We start from the raw sequence: 22549 nt of genomic DNA, 5'->3' as shown, positions 1-22549 counted from the left end.
ATGGCTCACGGGCCCAGCCGCTCCGCGGCATGTGGGATCCTCCCAGACCGGGGCGCGAACCCGGTTCCCCTGCATCGGCAGGCGGACGCGCAACCACTGCGCCACCAGGGAAGCCCCCATAGAGATATTTTATTTAAGGATGCTAACAATGATTACTTCTGGGGAGGGGAGCAGCATTGGTGGTGGGGGTGAATGAGCAAGGGAGAATCTTTACATGTATTTCTGAATTTTTTTGGTAAATCACAACAAAAATTCAGACATTGCTTTTAATTGTTTTTAATTTTTTAAAAATGTAGGAGGGGGGGCTTCCCTGGTGGCACAGTGGTTGAGAATCTGCCTGCCAATGCAGGGGACACGGGTTCGAGCCCTGGTCTGGGAAGACCCCACATGCCGCAGAGCAACTAGGCCTGTGAGCCACAACTACTGAGCCTGCGTGTCTGGAGCTTGTGCTCCGCAACGAGAGGCTGCGACAGTGAGAGGCCCGCGCACCGCGATGAAGAGTGGCCCCCGCTCGCCGCAACTAGAGAAAGCCCTCACACAGAAACGAAGACCCAACACAGCCAAAAATAAATAAATAAAAATTTTAAAAAAAATGTAGGAGGGGAACTTTTGTAATCAGTTATTTTTTTTAATGCCATTTTTTTAAAAAAAGAAAGCTGATTTTGGAGCACGATATGTGGGTCCTTCCTACTGTCACCTACAGTGCATGTCTCAACTGCTCTCTTACAGCATGCCCAATTTACAGTTGAGGAAACTGATGCCTCAGGCCCAGGCCCTTTCCCAAAGCCCCAGCACAGTGATATAGCAAAAAACATCAGTCCCCACTCTGGGGAGCCTCCTGGCAGAATTAATTCCAGGAGGCCTTACCCACGCACCAACCCCCAACTCCCAGGGCCACCCAGAAAAGAGAACAGAGCCAGCTCATGTTTGCACAGATTTAATCCCTGCTATCCTGGTCCCTAATTCCAAAGCCCTTCTAGGCCACACTTCCCTTCTCCTGGTCACTCAAGGCCTAGTCATCCACCACATCCCTCCCCACTAGGAGGCCAAAGCCCGACCCAGTCTCCCAGAGGCCACTCTTTCCCCACCTTGACCCTTGTTGAATACAGACCCATGACCTTGGTCTAACCTTGATCTGGTCCCATTCGGCAAAGGCAAAGCACGGAGAAGAAAGGAGAAGGGAGATCAGGGGCCCATTTGGGGCTGCAGCAGCCAGGACAGGAGTAGGAGCCAGGAGGAGGTGCAGGGGACTGAGAGAACCCCATTGCTTATTTGCTTCTTGATCCATTTGCTGTATTTGGTGATATGGGTGTACACGCCTGGATTACGTACTTGGGCGCAGGCCTTTTCCCAGGACAACACCCCAGCAAGAATCCATCTGCCCTCGACTTCACAAGCCAACGGACCCCCAGAGTCCCCCTAGGCAAAGAGAGAGGAGTGATGGAGGCTCTGGACCCAGCTGGGACCCAAGGGATTGGGGGACCCAGAATGCCCACCCTCTGAATTCTGCTTGGAAGCTTCTTTCATTCCTTGAGGATCTCACTACCTGGAGTCCTCCTTCACTCCTCAGTTGGGGATCCCATCCCAGAATATCAGGCAAAATCAAAGTCACAGGGAAGGAAGATGGGAGCAGAGCACTACCTGATGATGATGACAAAGAGCTAGGCCAAGCAAACCTCTCCCTGGGGAAATGCCCCCCACCTGGAGTCATCCCAACCGAAGGAGAGCTGCCAGAACCTCCCAGAAACTCACATAGCACAAGTTTTCTCCATAATTGGTGGCACAGATCATGTCCCCCAGGACAAGGGGGACAACACGGGGGATGAGGGACATCTTGCGGTAAATCCGGTCACACATCTTGTTGTCCATGATAAACACCTCGGCCTCCTGCAACTCTGGGGTCAGCGTGGAGTTGGCTGTGGAGGAGTCCAGTGGGGTGAGAACTGACTCCTCACTCTACTCAGCCCTGCCTATTCCCAGGGTCTTGTCACCTCCATCCTCAAGACCCAGCCACACCCCTTCACACCTCCATGCCCTCCTTCACTTGGCCCTTCCCCCTGTGGTGTGGACCATGTCGGGCAAGCACCTTGCCCTCTAAGACTCTATTTCAGGATCCCTTTCTCTGGGAATCTTTTGCTCCTGAACCATGCAGGCTACAATCCAAGTTTCAATGTAAGCACTCAGAAATTGAGACCCCACCCCCATGCTGCTTCTCTCCAGCCTCTGAGCTCTATACTGGCTGTGCCCTCTGCCACCTGATTGACATTCGCTCTTCCTTCAGGCATCTCAGGGAGACTTTCTGCCAGAGCTCATCCCAGATCCCTCCCGACTTGCTCTCAAGATCACCTGATGAAGTCTTTGCCTCTTTCCTTGTTAATCTGTGCTTCCACCCATACTGTTATGAGTTCCCTAGAGGCAGGGCATGCATTACCAGTGACAAGGGTTTGGCGTATGGCAGATGCCTGAACATTGAAGTTTCTCAGGTGAACAAATCAGTGAGTGAGTGAATTTATGAATCCCTGACTCTGAGCTTCCGTAAGAGGCAAATCATCAGGTTTTCCTAGGACTAAATGAAGTGCCCATAGCAAATGCAGTGGTGTAAACCATGGCAACGGTTCCCATGTGAGGAGCAATCCTAACACATCCAAAGAACCAGGGGCCAGAGGTAACAGCCACAAGCTTCCTGAGAGGCACCATGAGGGGGCTCAGCAGGAGAGGCCCCAGAGGAAAGGAGTGTACCCTCTGGGGTACCACACATCACCCCCGACCCCATCCTCCTCACCTGAGAAGCGCTGTTTAACCTGGCCCCAGCCGGTCACCCAGCACTGTGTCCCAACCTTCAGGTTGTAGTTGGGCTCCGGGAGGCAGATGGGCTGCACGTACTTGCTGACGACGACAGGAGTGTGAAGCTGGAGGAGGGCAACATCACCCGTGATGAAGTTCCGGCCCCAGTACTTGGGATGCATAATGATGTCTCTCACAGGGATCAAGAGGGCCCTCGTGGAGTCCGTGGGCTTCAGCTTGGAGGTGCCGAGAATCACTGAATACTCTTTTGTGCTACAGGAGACACAGAGCCCCACCTGGTAGATGTCAGGTTCTCAAGCAACACTATGCTCCTACCTCCGCCAAGGACGTTCCCCTTAGCAGAAGTCCTGCCCGATTTGCCCTGATCACTCCATCTTGCTCATCTGGCCAGGGGTCCCTCAGAGTCAGAGATATGACTGCCTCCTCATTCATCAGTCAAGCTGATTCAAGTGGCCTGGTCTGTGTGCTGTGTATTCGAGTGTGCAGCTATTAGCATGCACACATGTTCTAATGTGTGTGAGGGGTGGGGTGTATACAGGGTGTATGCTGTTGCCCTGGTCAGGATATAGTCTTTGTTGCTTGGGGCTCCTGCCCAAGCTCAGTCCCTGGCCTCTGTGAGATCATGAGCATGACTCTTCCCTGTTCCGGACATCCCTTCCCACTCCGCCCCACCTCCCCCACTGCCACGTTGTTTCACAGAGGAAATGAGGAGTCTAGGCTGGGCCCGCTGCAGCCCTGGGTCTCCATGGGCCACACTTACCCTTGGATGCAGTGGGCAGCAGTCACCACCCAGTCGAGATCAACGAGGGCCCCTCCACATACATGCTCATTTTCCACTCGGAGGCTCACCTCCCAGGGCCAATGGCGTGTCACGTCCAAATTCTTCGGCCACCAGGGTTTGCCACAAGCTTCAGAAGCAAGCGTGACAGGGAGATACAGTGGCCGCATAGAGGAGGATAAGAATGACTGTGACCAAGATGCCCTCCAGGGTAATTTGCATGAGGCTGTAAACTTGGGGACTTGCTTCCATTTCAAAGAAGGGGAGACTGAAGGTGAGAGAAGAGCAGTGGCCTGTGCAAAGGCACTGAGCTGACAGAAAATGACAATGACAGAGATAAAAAGCATCAAGACAGAAACACAGAGACATGACAGGAGGAGGAGAGAGATACTGAGACACACAGGGAGCAAGCAGCACAGAACCTCAAAACAAGGGAGAAGCATAGAAGGAGCCCCAGGACAGGAAATGTATTTTCTTGTGTCAGGGTAAGTCCCTAGGCCACGTTCCTGAAAGGCTATAAAGCTTTCTGCATCTCTTAGATGCAAAAGGCCTCTGTCCCCACAGTACTCAGAGTCAAGAAAAGCTCCAGACTTCTATGTCAGAAGTCTTTACATAGACCATTCAAGAAAAAGTCCCAGCATGGAGCCAACAGAGGCCTCCCACTCTGTGTAACAGCTTACACACTATCAGTTTGCAAGTAGTTCCAACAATCAAGTTGTATGACTGCATGAATATGAACACAGATGTAGAAATTGTAAATAAAATATTAGCCAATATTATATTTTTTAAAATAATGCACGATGATCATATAGAGATCGTCCTGGGGTACGAGGGTGGTCCCACAATGGAAGCGCTGTGTATTCCCCACATAAACAGTTCTTTTTCTCTAAAAGAACTGTGCTTTTCTCAATAGACACAGAAAAAGGCATTTGAAAAATTCAACACAGATTTACGACTGAAAAACAAAACACTCCTACTTAGCAAACTGGGAACAGAAAGAAAATCCTTATTTATACAAGTTATATGCCACAAACCTACAGCAAACATCATATAACATTAAGAAACAGGCCAAAAAAATTATACTTTCTGAAGCCAGGAATAATGATACTTTGTGGGAGGAGGACAAAGGAAGTAACTGGGAGGACATAAGAGAGCTTCTGGGTGCTGGTACTGCTCTACTTTCTGACCTCGGTGGAGACTGCACAGGTGCATTCACTGTGTGATAATTTCTTGAGCTGGACACATAATTTGTGCACTTTTTTTGTGTATGCATATAATACTTCAGTAACTGACTTTTTAAATCAATAATATTTCTCTATGCCAACCAACCTGAGTATAGCACAACTATATTCAAAATAAGATACAGTTTATAGCTAAAAATTATAAAATACCCTGGAATTAAAGTATCCAACACTAAGGAAGATTTTTGCAGTAATGCATTTTAAACTCTAATAAAGGACACTGAAAATGACTGGCATAAATGGAGAAAGAGCCATTGCTTTAAAATAGAATAACTAAATATTTCAGGTGTAATTTTTCCCAAAATTAATCTATAAAGTCACTTACCCAGTTAGAATTTTTAAGAAATTTGATAAACTTACTCTAAAATTGAAATAGAAAAACAAAGGTCCATAAATAGTTCCATCTTTGACAAAGCAGGGCAAAGAAGGGACACTTGTCCTAGCAGATATTAAGGCACACATCAAAGCCATAGTGACAAAAACAGTGTGGTATTGACAAGGACAGACAAGTGGACCAAAAAAAAAAAGGAATAGAGAGCTTGAGATTGTTTCAGAGAATACAGGAACTTAATGTAAATAAAGGAACCACCACAATCAGTGAGTAAAGGATGGATTGTTGAGTAGATGGTGCTGGGAAAACTCGCTCACTATAAAAGAAATAAGAAAAACAAAACTGGATTCCTCTCTAGTAGTACTTGAAGACCTAAACGTGAAAGGTAAAACTGTAAAGTTAACAGCCAACCATGTGGCATGGCATGGGAAAGGACTCTTTAAACAAAACCTCAAACCACAATCCATAAAGCATTAAACTGATTAACTTGATTACATCAAAATCAAGGATTTTTGACCCCAGGAACAAAGTTAACCATCAGATGACAGATTAGGAGGTAATATTTGCAATATCTAAAATCAATATAAGACCTTTATTAGGAATATACAAGGAACTCTAGGAAATCAACAAGAAAAAAGAATAGACAATATGCAAAGGATAAAGACGGTCAATTTATTAGAAGAGGAAACTCAAGAAGCCAACAGCACAATGAGACATGTTCAAACCCATTAGTAATGAGAAAAATGTCAGTTAAATTAAGAAGTCATTTTTTTGTCTATTAGATAGGCAAAAAATGTAAAAGCTGGATCATGCCAAGGGGTGGGAGGTCTGTAGCAATATATACACCTTCTGCTCGTAGGAATGCAGAGGGCTGACTCAATTGGAATATGGACAATAGATTAAAATATGCTATCAATGTAAATTTCTGAAACTGATAACTTTTACTGTGGTTATCTAAGAGAATATTCTTAGAAAACACACACCAGAGTATTTAGAGATAAAGAACCATGCTGTATGTTACCCTCAACTGATTCTGAAAAAAATTTTGTGTGTGTTCCTTGTACTATTTTTGCAGTCTTTTTTGTAAGTTTAAAATTATTTCCAAATAAAATGTTTTTTAAATGGGACTGAATGAAAAGAGAAGGAAACAGAAAGAGATCTAGAGAACATACTATTTGCGTAAGTTAGAAATACATGCACACAAAACCACAATATGTATTTTTACAAAAACACACACAGGGCTTCCCTGGTGGCACAGTGGTTGAGAGTCCGCCTGCCGATGCAGGGGACACAGGTTCGTGCCCCGGTCTGGAAGGATCCCAAGTGCCACAGAGCGGCTGGGCCCGTGAGCCATGGCCGCTGAGCCTGTGCGTCTGGAGCCTGTGCTCCGCAGCGGGAGAGGCCACAACAGTGAGAGGTCCGCGTACCGCAAAAAAACAAAACAAAACAAAACAAAAACACACACAAGCAGAAAGATACACATCAAATATACAAGAAAGGCTGGGAGAAGGGTGAAGAGGGGGAATAGGGGTGGGGCATGGACACAAGCAGAAATAACTAACTTACTCAACCAAACAATCCATAACAAATCAGGGTGCACCTGTGACAAAGGAAGCCCGCAAACAAGCAGGAGCAACCCAACCCTCCACCCCTGAGGTCTAAGGAAAAAGACAGGAAGACCCCAGAAGAGCCAGGCTCTGTAGACACTGCCACAGGGCCCAAGAGGCTCCATTTGCAAATGAACAGTTTAGAGCTCAAAATGTTCCTGTGTGGAAAAGGATCTGCATCAGCTTCCTGGACATGTTCCCTGATGGGATGCAGCCTGGGTTGAACTTGAAGAGGTTCTGCATTCCCACAGGAGGCCCAAATACTCTTTTAATGTGCACTGTTGATTCTGTACGTCCTGAACAGCACAGGCTGTTCTTTAGAAGGCAGGCCATTTAGACTGAATTCCTGCTTCTTACAGACCCAGAAACATTATCTCTGTGACCCTCTTCAGAACATACCCTCCCAGGATCCAAGGTTTTCTTGAAGCAGGGGCTCACCTTACCCACCTGGTTTGGTGTTGTCTCCTTTGTAACCTGGAGGAGAAAGGGAGACAGAGATGAAGTAACAGGTTGTAACAGGATGACAGTGAAAAGGTGCATTCTTCATTAATTAGTTAATTCATTCATTCACCAAATATTTCCCCACCTCCCACTCTGTTCCCAGCCTGGAGCCCAAGGCCGGGGTCTGGGGGCAGGGAGCGGGGGTGTACAGAGGTGTTATCAGACAGATACATCCTGTATTTGCCCTTGAGGAGCAGGTTTCCAAGCAGAGGGGACATAAGTAAACACACAATCACCCATGTGCGATCAATGCGGGGACAAGGCCACAGGTGTCAGGTAAGCCCAGAAGAGGTGGTGGACAGGGAGGCTTCTAGGAAGAGGGGTTATTGTGCCAGATCTTAAAGATGAGAAGGTTAAACAGAAATGAAAAGTGACGACACTCTTTATGAAAGAATCACCATGGTGTAAGCTGGAGACTCCAGAGGATAAAGGGCAAGGCCCATGATGACAAGAAATGATGCCAGGGGAAGAAAGTCAGGGGTCAATCACAAGTGCCTTCATAAGCCAGGCCAAGAAGCCTGAGTGAGACTCTCTGGGAGGAGGGAGGCCAATGGAGGTATGACATGGTCAGACTTGTATTGTGAAGGCAGTATGGAGAATAGATAGGAAGGTAACAAGACTGAACACAGTAAGATCCCACCATAGGCTCTGCAGAACCCAGGCAAGAAATGAGGGCTGAATGAAGAAGTGGCAGTGAGAACAGACTTGGTGAGCTGGATGTGGGACTGAGGAAGAAGGATGAGTCTAGGATGACCCCCCAGTTTCTGATTTTAGAGAAGAGTGACTACTATCCACTGAGTAAGAGAACCCAGTTTATAGGAAGAAGAGGGCCTCAACTTTGGAACCCAAGGAGTTGAGATGGTTCTAGGTCATCCAGGTACAGATGTCCAGCAGGTGGCTGCACATCCATGCACATTGTTTTGTGAGGCAGCATCACATACATGGCAGCTCAATGCCCAGAGCAAGTGAGTTCACCCAGGGAGCAGTGAAGAAGGAACCCAGACAGCATCTTAGGGAACACCAATACGTCAGGTATGAACAGAGCATGGGTAGCCTGGGAGGGACACAGAAGGGCAAGGGAGTCACCCTGAGGTAGAGGAGAATTAGGAGGCATGGCCTGAGAGAAGCCAAGGGACTAGAGAAAATGAAAAAAGAGGGAGGAGCAGAAAGGTTAGGGATGTTAGGACAGAGACATGCGAGGAATGGCCTAAGGGTTAAGTGAGAAGTGAGCAAGCACCTGAAGGAAACATGAAGTGAAAACTTATTTTGAGAAATGTGGCAGTGAGGGGAAGAGATAGGGTGAAGAAACACAGCAAATAGAAAGGGAGAGGATAAAGATCGATGAGAGAACAGGAAGGGCCCAGAGTCCAGAGCAGGGGTGAGCAGGCTGACCTTGAACAGGAGGCCTGTCTTTAATTCCTAAGGAAAGGGGAGAGGGTGGCACTGAGTTGTCAGGTTTGGAGGGGCCCCCGGGCTGAGGGAGTCAAGGGGACAGCACCTGAGGGCATGCGTTTCCTGAGGGAAGGAAGCCGCTGCTAGTGAGGCACCCTCGGTAGGAGCTGAGGGTCTGGGAAGCAAGTGAGGTGAGGAACATTCGTTTAAGTGTTTGGAGACCATGAGTTTGGCCCGGACCGCCTGCCTGGAGCGCGATTACAGCAGCGCCCTGCTGCGTGGAAAGATGAGGGAGGCTGGGCTGGGGGTGTAGAGCGTGAGAGGCCTGAGGATGCCGTCAAGAGGGTGGTTCAGGTCTCAGCCGCGACATCCACGCCTCCAGGAGGAAACGCAGGGGTGCCCCCCCCCCCCGCACCACAAGGCCCCAGGAGGCTACAGGGCTGGCGGGTCTGAGGGCGGAAGCTGAGAGCGCGGGAGTCTGGGATCCCCGGAACTGCCCTGGGAGATGCCCGGAGGGGTAGCGGAGGAGAAGGGGCTGCCGGTAGGCGCCGCGGGGACTGTCCCGGCCTCGAGTGTGGGTTTTGCGGGGGCGTGGCGGCGTCGGGGAAGAAGGACCCAGAACGGGAGCGGCGCAGAGCAGGCGCCGCCTCACCGGAGTTCAGCAGCAGCAGCAGCACCAGGAGGCGGCAGCTCAGGCCCGAGGGCCTCGAGGCTGCAGGCCCAGCGCTGACGCAGGACAACGATGCGGCCATGACTCCCCTGAGGCGTCCGCTAGCGGCAGCAGGGACGGCTCGCACGAGCCCTGGACGCCGCGACTACGTCTCCCGCACATGACGCACGTGACGGAGTTCCGGCACGTGACAGCCCTTCCGGCACGTGATGACGTCGCGGACCCGTGATGGTGCCCCTGGAACGCTGAACGTTCCTCTGCATATACCCCACCTCGTGCCGGTTCCTTGAAGATGACTGCAGAGCCCTGGGCCTGTCATTGCTTCCGCAGTGGCCAGTCCCATGGAAGTACCCCCAAGTGCCTTAAGTGGGTGACTGTCCCCCAAAACCTGGCCGGTGAAGGCACATCCAGATCCCTGGACTGGTGTTGGCACCTTGTCGTCCAGCCTCTGATCATAACCTTGTTTCCCTGGGCTTCGTGCATTGGAGAGCATCATAATTTATATTGATTTGAGAATCTGAAAAGGTGTAGAAAGCACAAGAACAGTAAGGCTAGGGAATCAGGGAGGATGTCTTTACAAAAGTGACATTTAAGCTGGACCTGAGATGAACAAAGAGTCTTGGGGGAGAACTCAAAGGAAAGGCATTTATCCTCTTCCACAAACCGTCAGTGGGATGGTGGAAACTGAAAGAAATGGTGGCGAATACCACCATTTCTTGGGCTTTCACAGGGTGTTTTTGTAGAAGAATGTGGTCTTTGGATCTGCTCAGTGTGTCCAAGATTGGGAGATAACAACCAAGATTCCTGCTGCTCCTGTCCAGTGTGGGGGATCCAGCTTTGGGGACCACATTCCCCACCCTAGCATCTAAAGGGGTCCGGATGATGAGTTGCACCAATAGGAGGTGAGGAGAGGTTACAGATGCCACTTCCATGCCAAGGCAGTAGAGAGGAGGTTCACTTCTCTACATCTGTTAATGCAGAGCAATGGTTCTCAAAGTGTGGTCTGCAGAGCAGCAGCAGCATCACCTGGGAACTTGTTAGAGTTGTACATTCTCAGGACCCACCCCAGACTTATAGGATTGAAAACTCTGGCAGTAGAATCAGTGATCTGTAGTTTAACAAGCCCTCCAGGGAATTCTGAGGTAGGAAAGCATGAGCCACAGGGTTGAGTGGAGCTATAAGATGGAGAAAATCCACCTGCTGATCAAGAACACCTGATAGGGATGACATAGGAACAAGAAATTAAATTTATTTTTAACCCATAAATACTCAGTGGCTTCTTTTTTAAAAATTTATTTTATTGAAGTATAGTTGATTTACAATGTTGTGTTAGTTTCTACAGTACAGCAAAGTGATTCAGTTACATAGGTATAGATATTCTTTTTCATATTCTTTCCCATTATGGTTTATCACAGAATACTGAATATAGTTCCCTGTGCTATACAATAGGACCTTATTGTTTATCCATTCTATATATAATAGTTTGCATCTGCTAATCCCAAACTCCCAATCCATCCCTCCCCCTCCCCACCTGGGCAACCACAAGTCTGTTCTCTGTCTGTGAGCCTGTTTCTGTTTCGTAGATAAGTTCATTTGTGTCATATTTTAGATTCTACATATAAGTGATATCATATGGTATTTGTCTTTCTCTTTCTGACTTACTTCACTTAGTATGATAATCTCTAGGTCCATCCATGTTGCTGCAAATGGCATTGTTCCATTCTTTTTTATGGCTAAGTGGTATTCCTTTATATATATGTACCACATCTTCTTTATCCATTCATCTGTCAATGGATATTTAGGTTGTTTCCATGTCTTGGCTATTGTGAATAGTGCCGCTCTTAACATAGGGGTGCGTGTATTTTTTTTTTTTTTTTTTTTTGGCTGCGTTGGGTCTTCATTGCTGCGCGCAGGCTTTCTCTAGTTCCAGTGAGCGGAGGCTACTCTTTGTTGCGGTGCGCAGGCTTCTCATTGTGGTGGTTTGTCTTGCTGCGGAGCACAGGCTCTAGGCGCGTGGGCTTCAGTAGTTGTGGCACGCGAGCTCAGTAGTTGTGGCTCACGGGCTCTAGAGCACAGGCTCAGTAGTTGCGGCGCACGGGTTTAGTTGCTCCATGGCATGTGGGATCTTTCTGGACCAGGGATCAAATCCGTGTCCCCTGCAATGGCAGGCGGATTCTTAACCACTGTGCCACCAAGGGGGAAGTCCGCATGTATCTTTTTGAATTATAGTTTTGTCCAGATATATGTCCAGAAGTGGGACTGCTGAATGATATGGTAACTCTATTTTCAGCTTTTTGAGGAATCTCCATACTGTTTTCCATTGTGGCTGCACCAATTTACATTCCCACCAACAGTGTAGGAGGGTTCCCTTTTCTCTACACCCTCTCCAGCATTTGTTATTTGTAGATTTTTTGATGATGGCCATTTTGGCTGGTGTGAGGTGATACCTCATTGTAGTTCTGATTTGCATTTCTATACTAATTAGCGATGTTGAGCATCTTTCCATGTGCCTGTTGGCCATCTGTATGTCTTCTTTGGAGAAATGTCTATTTAGGTCTTCTGCCCATTTTTCGATTGGGTTGTTCGTTTTTTTGCTGTTGAGTTGTATGAGCTGTTTGTATATTTTGGTAATTAAGCCCTTGTCGGTCGCATCATTTCCAAATATATTCTCCCAGTCAGTAGGTTCTCTTTTCCTTTCGTTTATGGTTTCCTTTGCTGTACAAAAGCTTGTGAATTTGATTAGGTCCCATTTGTTTATTTTTGTTTTTATTTCTATTGCCTTGGGAGACTGACCTAAGTAAAAGTTGGTATGATTTATGTCAGAAAGTTTTGCCTATGTTCTCTTCTAGGAGTTTTATGGTGTCATGTCTTATATTTAAGTCTTTAAGCCATATTTTAAAAGATTTATTTTATTTATTTATATGTTTAATTTTAGCTGCGTCAGGTCTTAGTTGCGGTACGTGGGATCTTTGTTGAGGTATGCGGGATCTTTTGCAGCGGCACGCTGGCTTCTCTCTAGTTGCGGCACATGGGTTTTTCTCATCTCCAGTTGTGGCACACAGGCTCCAGGGCACGTGGGCTCTGTAGTTGTGGCGTGTGGGTTCCAGAGTGCATGGGCTCTGTAGTTTGTGGCACACAGGCTCTCTAGTTGAAGCACGCAAGCTCGGCAGTTGTGGTGCAAGGGCTTAATTGCCCCACTGCATGTGGGATCTTAGTTCCCTGACCAGGGATCGAACCCACATCTACTGCATTGGAAGGCGGATTCTTTACACTGGACCACCAGGGAAGTCCCCTTTAAGCCATTTTGAGTTTATTTTTGTGTATAGTGTGAGGGTGTGTTCTAACTTCATTGATTTACACGCGGCTGTCCAACTTTCCCAACACCACTTGCTGAAGAGACTCTTTCCCATTGTATATTCTTGCCTCTTTTGTCGAAGAATAATTGAACATACGTGTGTGGGTTTGTTTCTGGGCTCTCTATACTGTTCCATTGAACTATATGTCTTTTTTTGTGCCCCTACCACGCTGTTTTGATTTTCAGTGGCTTCTTAGAGCAGCTGGCTCGATACTTATTAATAGACTGTATTTCATGTAAGTTCCCAGTCTCTCAACCCCAGCCTTCCTCGGGCAACACATGAGACAGACTGCACTCTGAAGCCCAAGGATATCTGGGAGCTGAAACGCTGACCCCTGGAAGGGCAGGTGACAGGAGATTGAGAGGGAATTAATCACCAGCAAGACACAGAGACTCTGGGACACTCTGTCCTGGAAAAATGGTAAAGAGCCAGTACCTTATATAGGGAATCTCTCTTATAATCCTCCCTGTGGGAATGCAATCTTTGGTAACAGTGGAGGTGAGCAGCAAGTAGAAGCAGGGGAGGAGGAATAATATTGCTCATGCCCTAATTTTACTTACTCCTAATTCCAGTCTATCTTGATTCTCTACTCTGAGCTATAAAGGCTATGAAATTAGGCTACAAAGCTCCCCGCAGACATGCTGATGACTATAACAGGAGTACAGGGAACAGGACCCAGCTGGCTAAAACCATCCTTAGACTCACAAATGAGCAGGTTTAGACTCACCTCTCCCTCTAGGGCTTAATAAGAACCATGAATAGTTTCTAAGCCAAATGAGAAAATAGTTTTCTACAGAGCATGTTATATGCAACCCCACAGTCCCAAGGAGAGCAGAGCATAAGAACACAAAAGAACAAACCAAACATTTATTCAGTTGACATCTGAAATCTCCACGCTGCTTAATGCCTCAGCACAACTTGGGGTGAGCCTGGATGTGGCCACTGGAGCACTGGGAAGGGGGTTCCAAGACTGAGTTACCCCAGGAGGGCTTGTGTGGCAGACACTGGACACTCACAGATGCATCCACACTGGGGAGCCGGGGACCTTCTCCCAACCCAGACAGCTGAGTCAGATGTGGACATGGTGATGCCTCCTCACTCTCGCCCAACAATCACCAAGCGGACTGGTTTGATAAAGTGTCAGGTCTAACGCTGTTTCACCGGTGATGATGTCCCTTCTTTGCTAGATGTTCTCCAAGATGTGGCTGAAGCATCATGAAGTGTCACCTGGCAGGTCGCTGGCCATCCAGCTGGGATGGCTTCACCCACTCCTTTCCAGCATGTAGAGCACAGTCACGGTGCAGGTGTGGATGAGGCCGGTTCCTGTATCACCAGGCCGGGAAACTTCCAGGGTTCCTTTCCTGCTGCCACTCTCTGTCATGTGGATCTCCACAGGGTCAGTGGATCCCAAACGAAATTGAGGAAAGGGCATTGAGTAGGAGTGGGAGGTCAGAGGCAGGGCTAGTGTGAGACTCAGAAACAGAAGGGGGTGTGGGCCAGGGTGATCACGGGGTCACCAGGATACCCAGAGGCAGCACCAGACACAGCGTTAGGATAAAGAACCCTGCTGAGCCACAAAAGGACACCTTAATGATGTGATCAATGACCCAGTCTTTGTAGTAACTAACTTCTGTATAAACTGCAGGCAATTCTGTGTGACCACAGTGAACACCCCAGCTCACAATCCCCACCTGGACCCATGAGTCATTAAATTGACAGACCAGGGGACCTCCAGAATTTCCGTGGAGAAAAAGAAGAAACAAACACAGGAATGGAAGGGGATCATCATCAGAGCAGGCTGACTGCTAGCAAGGCACTAGGGAGATAGGCACCTAGGTCCTTTCCCAGATACCCACCAGGCCCAGGTTTCTGTGAATGAGATTTGAGAGTTGGAAACTTTAACATCATCTGAGAAATACTACTCCTTCCCAGGTGCTCAGGGACCCAGAGGAGCTATAAAGCCAGTAAGCCCTGTACATCAGTCCTGCCAGGATATACTCAAATTCTCTTTCAGTGACCCTAATCCTTCACTGCCTGACCCCCTTCCCCATGACCCTCTCCAAACCTCCCAACAGCCAGCAACTAGAGGGGCATCCCCTGGCACTGTGAGCAGCTTCCAGAGCCCCTCTCCAACTCTAAGGTCAGAGTCAATTCCAACTAGTCAGTCCTAGGCCTCCACAGCTGTAAATTATTTTGAGTATCATTTCTGCATGGGGACTCAAAATCATCACATCTACCCTGAAATCTCTCCCTGCCCCTAAACCCACATAGCCAACAATATCCTCTCACCAGTTCCCCCTCTCTCCAAACACAACCAGTCATGCTAAACCCCACCTCACACATGCTGCACATCCTTTCCCAAAACTGCTCTGGTGGCCCCCCACCAACCAGCTCACGTCAGAAACTCAGAGTCCTCCTCAAGCTCTCCCTCACCCGCACCCTCACATGCAGTCAGTCACCAAGAACTGATGACTCAACCTCCAACACAACCCCTTCACCGCCCCACCAGCCCAGGTCCTGCCTGGGGCTCAACACCATTGCCTACATGGTGAAAACAAACTCCTGGCCTACAGTCCTGCACGGACAGGAACGAGAAACATAGCACAGCGTTGCAGGCCACACATATTCTGATTACAATCACCTTCTCTGGCCATATTTGCCACCTCATTGCTCCAGACCTGAAACACATTCCCTAAACACGACACGTACTTCAGAACTCTGAGCCTCTGTACTTGCTGTTCCCTCTCCCAACAGTGATGTCCTCCTCTTTCCAAGACTCCAAATACTCATCCTCTATGACCTGGCTCAGATGCCCCCTGCTCAGAAAGGCTGCTTGGTGCAAAGGGGAGACTGTGGGCCCAGGCACTCCCAGGGGGACCTTGAACTTATGTCTTTTAGGGACCACATCTGTATAATAATATGTATAATTATGTTGCAGGGTTGTGAGCTGGGTAACTGAGCTAATGTAGGTGAATGCTCACACTGGCACAGTAAGTCGCCATAGAAGGAACTCAATTATACGAACTTACATTATTATCATCATCACCCCCAACTTCACCACACCCTGGCAGCACGCCCAGGATGCAAGGGCTGCTCCCTATTGAAGGAACAGGCCAGGCCAGCTCAGGGGCATCCTGAGGGGTTCTCCCCTGAATCTCCTTAATTAAAGGCTGAAAGAGGAGGTGGCAAATAACCCAGGCTCCACCGCTGGGGAATGAGGAAACTTTGAGGGGACAACCTCATGGCAGAGGTGGCCAGGGACCCATGAACTCACCTTGCAGGGACTTTTAATCTTTTCGTGATAGCCACAGATCATCCCTCTTCCAACTACTTGGCGATGGACTCCTAACCGTGTCTGTATCTTCTGATTACATTTCTTGTGGTGAAGAATGATTTGCTCAGTCTCCTGAAGAACACGTGGCAGTGATGTGGCTACAGAGAGACAACTCAGAAGTAAAAGGATTGCACGAGTAGAATAGAACAGGGGCCCCCAGATCCCATTCTGGGTCTTTTTATTTTTTTAACTTTTGTTTGTTTGTTTGTTTGTTTGTTTTTTGGCCACACCGCACAGCACGCGGGATCTTAGTTCCCCAAGCAGGGATCGAACCCACGCCCCCTGCAGTGGATGCGTGGAGTCTTAACCACTGGACGACCAAGGAAGTCCTGTATCCTGGGTCTTGATCAGCGCATTCACACTCTGTTGCCCCCTTAGAGAAAGAAAGGACAGTGGGTATTGTCTTATTTGACAAAGAAGGACCTTAGGCCAAATGCTGACATGGGGAACAGAGGAGGTAAGAAGCAAAGCCAAGTCAAAAAGAGGAACACATCAGGTCAGAAAGAGGCAAGGCCTTACCAGCCTGATACAAAAGCAAGTGTCTGTCACTCCGAGTATCAACAGTAACAGTGACAGGTGCCTGTACAGGGAAGGGTCACAGACTCCAGGACAGGTAGTGCCCAAAGGTACCCAACCAGCCTCTTCCCACACAGGAGGCCTTACAGACTCACCAACAGGCCTGCTCTGGCTAGACCTACATCCCAAGTACAAGAAGCTCCCTGCCCCCTGCCAGGTAATTCCAGAGAAGGACAGCTCTGACTGGCAGACAGCTCATCACCCTGGAGCTGAAATCCACCCTGGAGAGAACCCATAATACCTGGACCCAAGCCCCCAGGTCCTAACATAACAATAGAAATCCCTATTGCACTTCAATCACTCCCAGGCAGCATCCTCTCCACCTCCCCCTTTGCCCACCTGTTAGAGAATCAGCCTCCCTGTCCCTCCTTTCAGCCTGCAGGCCAACCCCACGGCACCAGGCTGCCCACCTCAGATCCTGCCTGCCAGTCTCACCGAATTCTAAAGTTTGGCCCCATCCAGTCGCCCAACACTGTGTCCCAGCTTTCACTTCAAACTTCTTTTCAGGGAGGCACACTGGCTGGATGTACGAAGAATAATTCACAGAGTCGGCCAGCTGAAGAAGGGCAACGTCGTTAGTGACAAGGCTTACATTAAAATCCCTATGCCAAATGATGTCTTGAACTGGAAGGACCACTGCACTTAGGCAATCCGAATGTAAAAATGTGTTTCCCATCTTCACTGTAAGGTCCTTATAGCTGCGGGAAGACAACATGCACCTCAGAGGGATGCTGGAGCGTCTACACTCCCCTCCACCCATTCCAGGTTCTTCCCAGCCTGTTCCCCATCTCCTACACCAGCCATCAGCCATTTTCTCCCTCTAAACCACATCCCCTCCACAGACCCCTAACCACTCGAGCTAGTGCTTCTCCAAGTGAGGTCCCAGGACCACCAGAGCAGTACCTGGGACCTTGGTAGAAATGCAAAACTCACGTTTCATTCATAGTGAGCACAAACCAGGGGCTTTGGCCTTGTTTTAAAGTGAGGAAAGGAAAGCTCAGGTAGGGAGACAGGCCGACCAGCAGCCCAATCCCACCACCCCAAATTCTCACCCTTTTACACAGTGAGCTGCGATCAGCACCCACGGTGGGGAAATGAGGGAACCTCAACATTTCTGGACATTTCTGATCTGCAGGCTCACCGGCCAGGGCCACTTTCTCTCTGGGGCTGCCATTCCATCAACTGTCCTCATAATCTGATGGCCACATGCTCCTTGGCTCAGTAAAAAGAGGACTGGAGGTGAAGCTGCTACCTCCCTTCCACTACCTCCCCCACCTCCACCTCCTCCACCTCCACCACCGCCACCTCCTGCTCCTCCTCCTCCAACTACACCTCCACCACGTCTTCCTCCACCTCCACCACCAACTCCTCCTCCTCCACCACCACCACCTCCAGCTCCTCCACCTCCACCTTCTCTACTAGCACCTACACCTCCTGCACCTCCACCACCTGCACTACCTCCACCTCCACACCCTCCACCACCTCCACCTCCACGTCCTCCACATCCTCCACTAGCCCCACGTACACCACCTCCACCCTGCCCCAGGGCAGAGCCAGGTTTTCTCTCAATTCCACCAGGATAGTCTGACCCTTCAACCCCCCAGCCAGGCCGTGTTCCCCATTGGATCCCAGGAGGGCCTGTACAGTCCGGTACAGAAGCAGTACCTTGAAGAGGCAAGCATCCAAATACAGGGTCCTAAAAGATTTCAAAGTGTCTCCCACTGGGGGTGCGGGCGGCACAGGAAACACAGTGGGTACTGGAATCTTCAGGGATTTTAGGTGTCCTGAAGCTGAGGGGGCCTCCTGATTGCCAGGCTCATTGCAGAATCCTCCTTGGGTCCATCACCCTCACCTGGATAAGATGAAAGAACAGTGAGAAGAGGAGCTGATCGGAGTGCACCCCCCACATCACTGGCCTCTTCCCATCGCACACTACTCACCCTCAAACCCCACCTTCCATCCCCCAAGACCCACCTGCCAAACCCCATTACCCACAACCACCCCCAGACAAGCAGCCCAGCCCAGCCTTCTCTTTTTCCTGCTTGCCCGGGCCTCACTGAGCAGAGGCCGAAGGACCAGGAGCCAGACCAGGAGGCCCAGGGATCTGCCGCCGCTGCGGGGGACGCCCGGGGACGCCATGGCACCTCTGGTTGCCTCTGCACTCTGCGGCGCCCCCTCGCGGCAGCTCCGCGCCTGCCCTCCTGTTGGCAGGAACACTGGGCCAGGGACGAATCCCAAAGCTGCTCCTCCAAGATCTTCACCTCATGCATATTCAACCAAACCTATTCCAGGTCATGTTCTTAAGGTCCTTGAACATGTAAGTAGTTTCTCCACTTTGTAGTAGAGATATTCTGGATCATATACCTCAGCGTGATCTAATCACTGGAGCCCTTAAAAAATATATATATAAATAAAAGAAAAAGAAAAAGAAATGCAATCTGCCCAATGAAAGATAAAAGAAAAACAAAGGAAAGTATGGTAAATAGAAAATACAGGACAAAACGGCAGTAGCATCTGCAATAAGCCCAAATGAGTTGAACATACCAAACAACATAAGGACTTTCATGTTGGAGGAAAAGGCAAAGTCCAGAAATAGACTCTCTGAAGAGACAAATTTACAACAGAGAGATACAGATACATGGGAAATAAAGGAATATAAAGTGAAATGCCAGGTCACACTGGTGCAAAAATAAAGCTAGGATTGCAATTTGGTTATTAAATCATAGCATTTAAAGCCAAGATTGTATAAGGGACAGAAGGAGTTAGATACAGTAAGAAGAAGACATGAAGGAGAAAATGCAATGACAAGCCTTTAAAGGTAAAGCAAAGAGGACCAATTTATGGGAAACTGGAGTTTCTGATATGCTCTTCTTAGGAAGCTGACAACTTACGTAGGCAAAATTAAGCAAAAATATAGACTATTTGACTCTCACACCTTATCATCTACACCTAACAGCACTATGATGAATTTTACAACTACCAACAGAAAACACTCATTGAACACACAGGGAACTTTCAGAATCAAGGCCCTAAGGAAAAACCAGTATCTCAAGTAATCAATGTGATACACATTCTGTTCATGAGCCGCACATCAATAACATTAAAATCAACTTTTGGGATTTCCCTGGTGGCGCAGTGGTTAAGACTCCGCCTGCCAATGCAGAGGACACGGGTTCAAGCCCTGGTCCAGGAAGATCCCACATGCCACAGAGCAACTAAACCCATGCACCACAACTGCTGAGCCTGCACTCTAGAGCCCATGAGCCACAACTTCTGAGCCCTCAAGCAACTACTGAGCCACAGCTACTGAAGCCTGTGTGCGTAGAGCCCATGCTCTGCAAGAAGAGAAGCCGCCGCAATGAGAAGCCCACGCACCGCAACAAAGATCCAACGCAGCCATAAATAAATAAATAAATATATTAGGAAAAAGAACAACTTTTTAAAAATCCCATTTTTCTGAAACAAAGCTAAAACCCTAGACAATGGTCCTCCTTTAAAAAGGAAATCATGGGGAAAAAAAAGAGAAAAAAAAAAGTAAATAAATAAATAAATAAATAAATAAATAAAAAGGAAATCATGTGACTTCCCTGGTGGCGCAGTGGTTAAGACTTCGCCATCCAATGCATGGGTTGTAGCTTTGATCCCTGGTCAGAGAGCTAAGATCCCACATGCTTTGAAGCCAAGCAGAGAGCTAAGATCCCACATGCTTTGCAGCCAAGAAACCAAAACATAAAACATAAGCAATATTGTAACAAATTCAATAAAGACTTTAAAAATGGTCCACATCGGGGCTTCCCTGGTGGCGCAGTCATTGAGAGTCCGCCTGCCGATGCAGGGGACACAGGTTCGTGCCCCGGTCCGGGAAGATCCCACATGCCGTGGAGCAGCTGGGCCCGTGAGCCATGGCCGCTGAGCCTGTGCGTCCGGAGCCTGTGCGTCCGGAGCCTGTGCTCCGCAACGGGAGAGGCCACAACACTGAGAGGCCCGCGTACCGCAAAAAAAAAAAAAATGGTCCACATCAAAAAAATCTTTAAAAAAAGAAAATCATGAGGGAAATATGACTTTTTAGAGATCAATGCCAATGAAAGCAATACCTATGAAATTGTATCTGATACAGCCACAGTAGTCCCAGAAAGTAATTTATAGCTTTGACTATATCAGAAAATAAAGAAAACTGATAACAAATGAGTTCAACTCAAAATGTAGAAAAGATAATGGAGTAAACTCAATGAAAGAGTTTGGGAGAAAGGAGGAAATAATGGGAAACATGAGCAGAAATCAATAAAATAGAGAAAGATTAGAGAGAGGATCGACATAATCTGGATTGTGGTCTTTGAAAAGTTTAATAAGAGACATTTTAGGAAGACTGAATAAAATGCTACAAGAGAAACACCAAATTACAGAATGAAAAAAGAGAAGCAACTTAAAGATACGACAGACTTTTTTTTTTTTTTTTTTTTTTTTGCGGTACGCAGGCCTCTCAGTGTTGTGGCCTCTCCCGTTGCGGAGCACAGGCTCCGGACGCGCAGGCTCAGCGGCCATGGCTCACGGGCCCAGCCGCTCCATGGCATAGTGGGATCTTCCCGGACCCCTGCATCGGCAGGCAGACTCTCAACGACTGTGCCACCAGGGAAGCCCCGATGTGGACCATTTTTAAAGTCTTTATTGAATTTGTTACACTACTGCTTCTGTTTTATGTTTTGGTTTTTTGGCCACGAGGCATGGGGGATCTTAGCCCCCCCGACCAGGGATGGAACTCACACCCCCTGCATTAGAAGGCAAAGTCTTAACCACTGGACCACCAGGGAAGTCCCTCAGTCTTTTTAAAAAAATTCTTAAAGAATCCTATTAACTGCATATGCTGACTTCTCCTATGGCCAAGATAGACTAATAGGCATTGCCCTTCCTACCTGAAACAACCAAAACTGACAAAAGTATGAAACAACACTTTTGAAGATACTGGACACCAGGCCACAAAGGACAGACTGCTGATTGACTGAGTGAGCCCTACTTTTGCCTCTGTTTACTGCCTGAGAGGGTTTTGAGGCTGCAGTGCAGAGAGACAGGGCCTAGGCAGAACCCAGCAGGCTCCCTGAGGCAAGCAGGTGAAGCTGAGAGGCTGCGCACACCAAGACAGCTTTGCAGACAATACAGGAGTGGAGAGTTACACAGAGAGAGAACTCCAGAGATCAGTGGAGGTGCCCCCTTGAGTGCTGGACTGAGCACTGATCTGTACATGTATGCGAAGAAGCTACCTGAATGAATACTATCAAACATTTAGAGAAGAGCTAACACCTATCCTTCTCAAACTCTTCCAAAATAGAGCAGAGGGATGAACACTCCCAAACTCATTCTATGAGGCCACCATCACCCTGATACCAAAGCCAGACAAAGATGTCACAAAGAAAGAGAACTACAGGCCAATATCACTGATAAACATAGATATAAAAATCCTCAACAAAATATTACCAAAAGATCCCACATGCCACGGAGCGGCTGGGCCCATGAGCCATGGCCGCTGAGCCTGCGCGTCCAGAGCCTGTGCTCCGCAATGGGAGAGGCCACAACAGTGAGAGGCCCACGTACCACAAAAAAAAAAAAAAAAAAAAAGGAATCCAAATCAGAAAAGAAGAAGTAAGCTGTTACTGTTTGCAGATGACATGATACTATACATAGAGAATCCTAGAGACGCTACCAGAAAACTACTACAGCTAATCAATGAATTTGGTAATCTAGCAGGATACAAAATTAATGCACAGAAATCTCTTGCATTCCTATACACTAATGATGAAAAATCTGAAAAAGAAATTAAGGAAACACTCCCATTTACCATTGCAACAAAAAGAATAAAATACCTAGGAATAAACCTACCTAAGGAGACAAAAGACCTGTATGCAGAAAACTGTAAGATACTGATGAAAGAAATTAAAGATGATACCAACAGATGGAGAGATATAC

General features: G+C 48.1%; 1 protein-coding gene and 1 long non-coding RNA gene across 2 annotated transcripts in view; both read right to left on the bottom strand.

Moving 5' to 3' along the window:
* Positions 1-648: 648 nt before the first annotated feature.
* Positions 649-9465, bottom strand: PRSS45P (Putative serine protease 45). The gene is made up of 6 exons (XM_007126087.2): positions 9308-9465; positions 7210-7236; positions 3566-3713; positions 2783-3057; positions 1753-1916; positions 649-1419 (listed from the first exon to the last, which is right to left on the bottom strand). Exons 1-6 carry the CDS (start codon positions 9405-9407, stop codon positions 1186-1188), a joined length of 948 nt encoding a protein of 315 aa, XP_007126149.1. The 5' UTR covers positions 9408-9465; the 3' UTR covers positions 649-1185.
* A 4927-nt stretch (positions 9466-14392) lies between these two features.
* LOC112064959 (uncharacterized) overlaps positions 14393-22549 on the bottom strand; it is a 15345-nt gene continuing 7188 nt past the window's right edge. Inside the window, exons 2-5 of the long non-coding RNA XR_003676795.2 lie at positions 18257-18443; positions 17027-17289; positions 15956-16113; positions 14393-14550 (exon numbers count right to left, since the gene is read on the bottom strand). This is a non-coding gene — a long non-coding RNA (uncharacterized lncRNA). The remainder of the gene's footprint in view (positions 14551-15955; positions 16114-17026; positions 17290-18256; positions 18444-22549) is intronic.

The sequence above is a fragment of the Physeter macrocephalus genome, chromosome 18 (assembly GCF_002837175.3).
Source record: "Physeter macrocephalus isolate SW-GA chromosome 18, ASM283717v5, whole genome shotgun sequence".
In the NCBI taxonomy this organism is placed as follows: domain Eukaryota; kingdom Metazoa; phylum Chordata; class Mammalia; order Artiodactyla; family Physeteridae; genus Physeter; species Physeter macrocephalus.
Note: the sequence above shows the minus strand (reverse complement) of the source record. Positions and strands in the feature narration are given on the sequence as shown.

Excerpts from the sequence above, each read along its gene's own strand:
- PRSS45P (XM_007126087.2), bottom strand. The coding sequence starts at position 9,407 with ATGGCCGCATCGTTGTCCTGCGTCAGCGCTGGGCCTGCAGCCTCGAGG. Across the intron at positions 1,917-2,782 it reads GGTTAAACAGCGCTTCTCAG|CCAACTCCACGCTGACCCCA; the intron begins GTGAGGAGGATG and ends ACTCCTCCACAG. Across the intron at positions 1,420-1,752 it reads ATGGAGAAAACTTGTGCTAT|GGGGACTCTGGGGGTCCGTT; the intron begins GTGAGTTTCTGG and ends CTCTTTGCCTAG.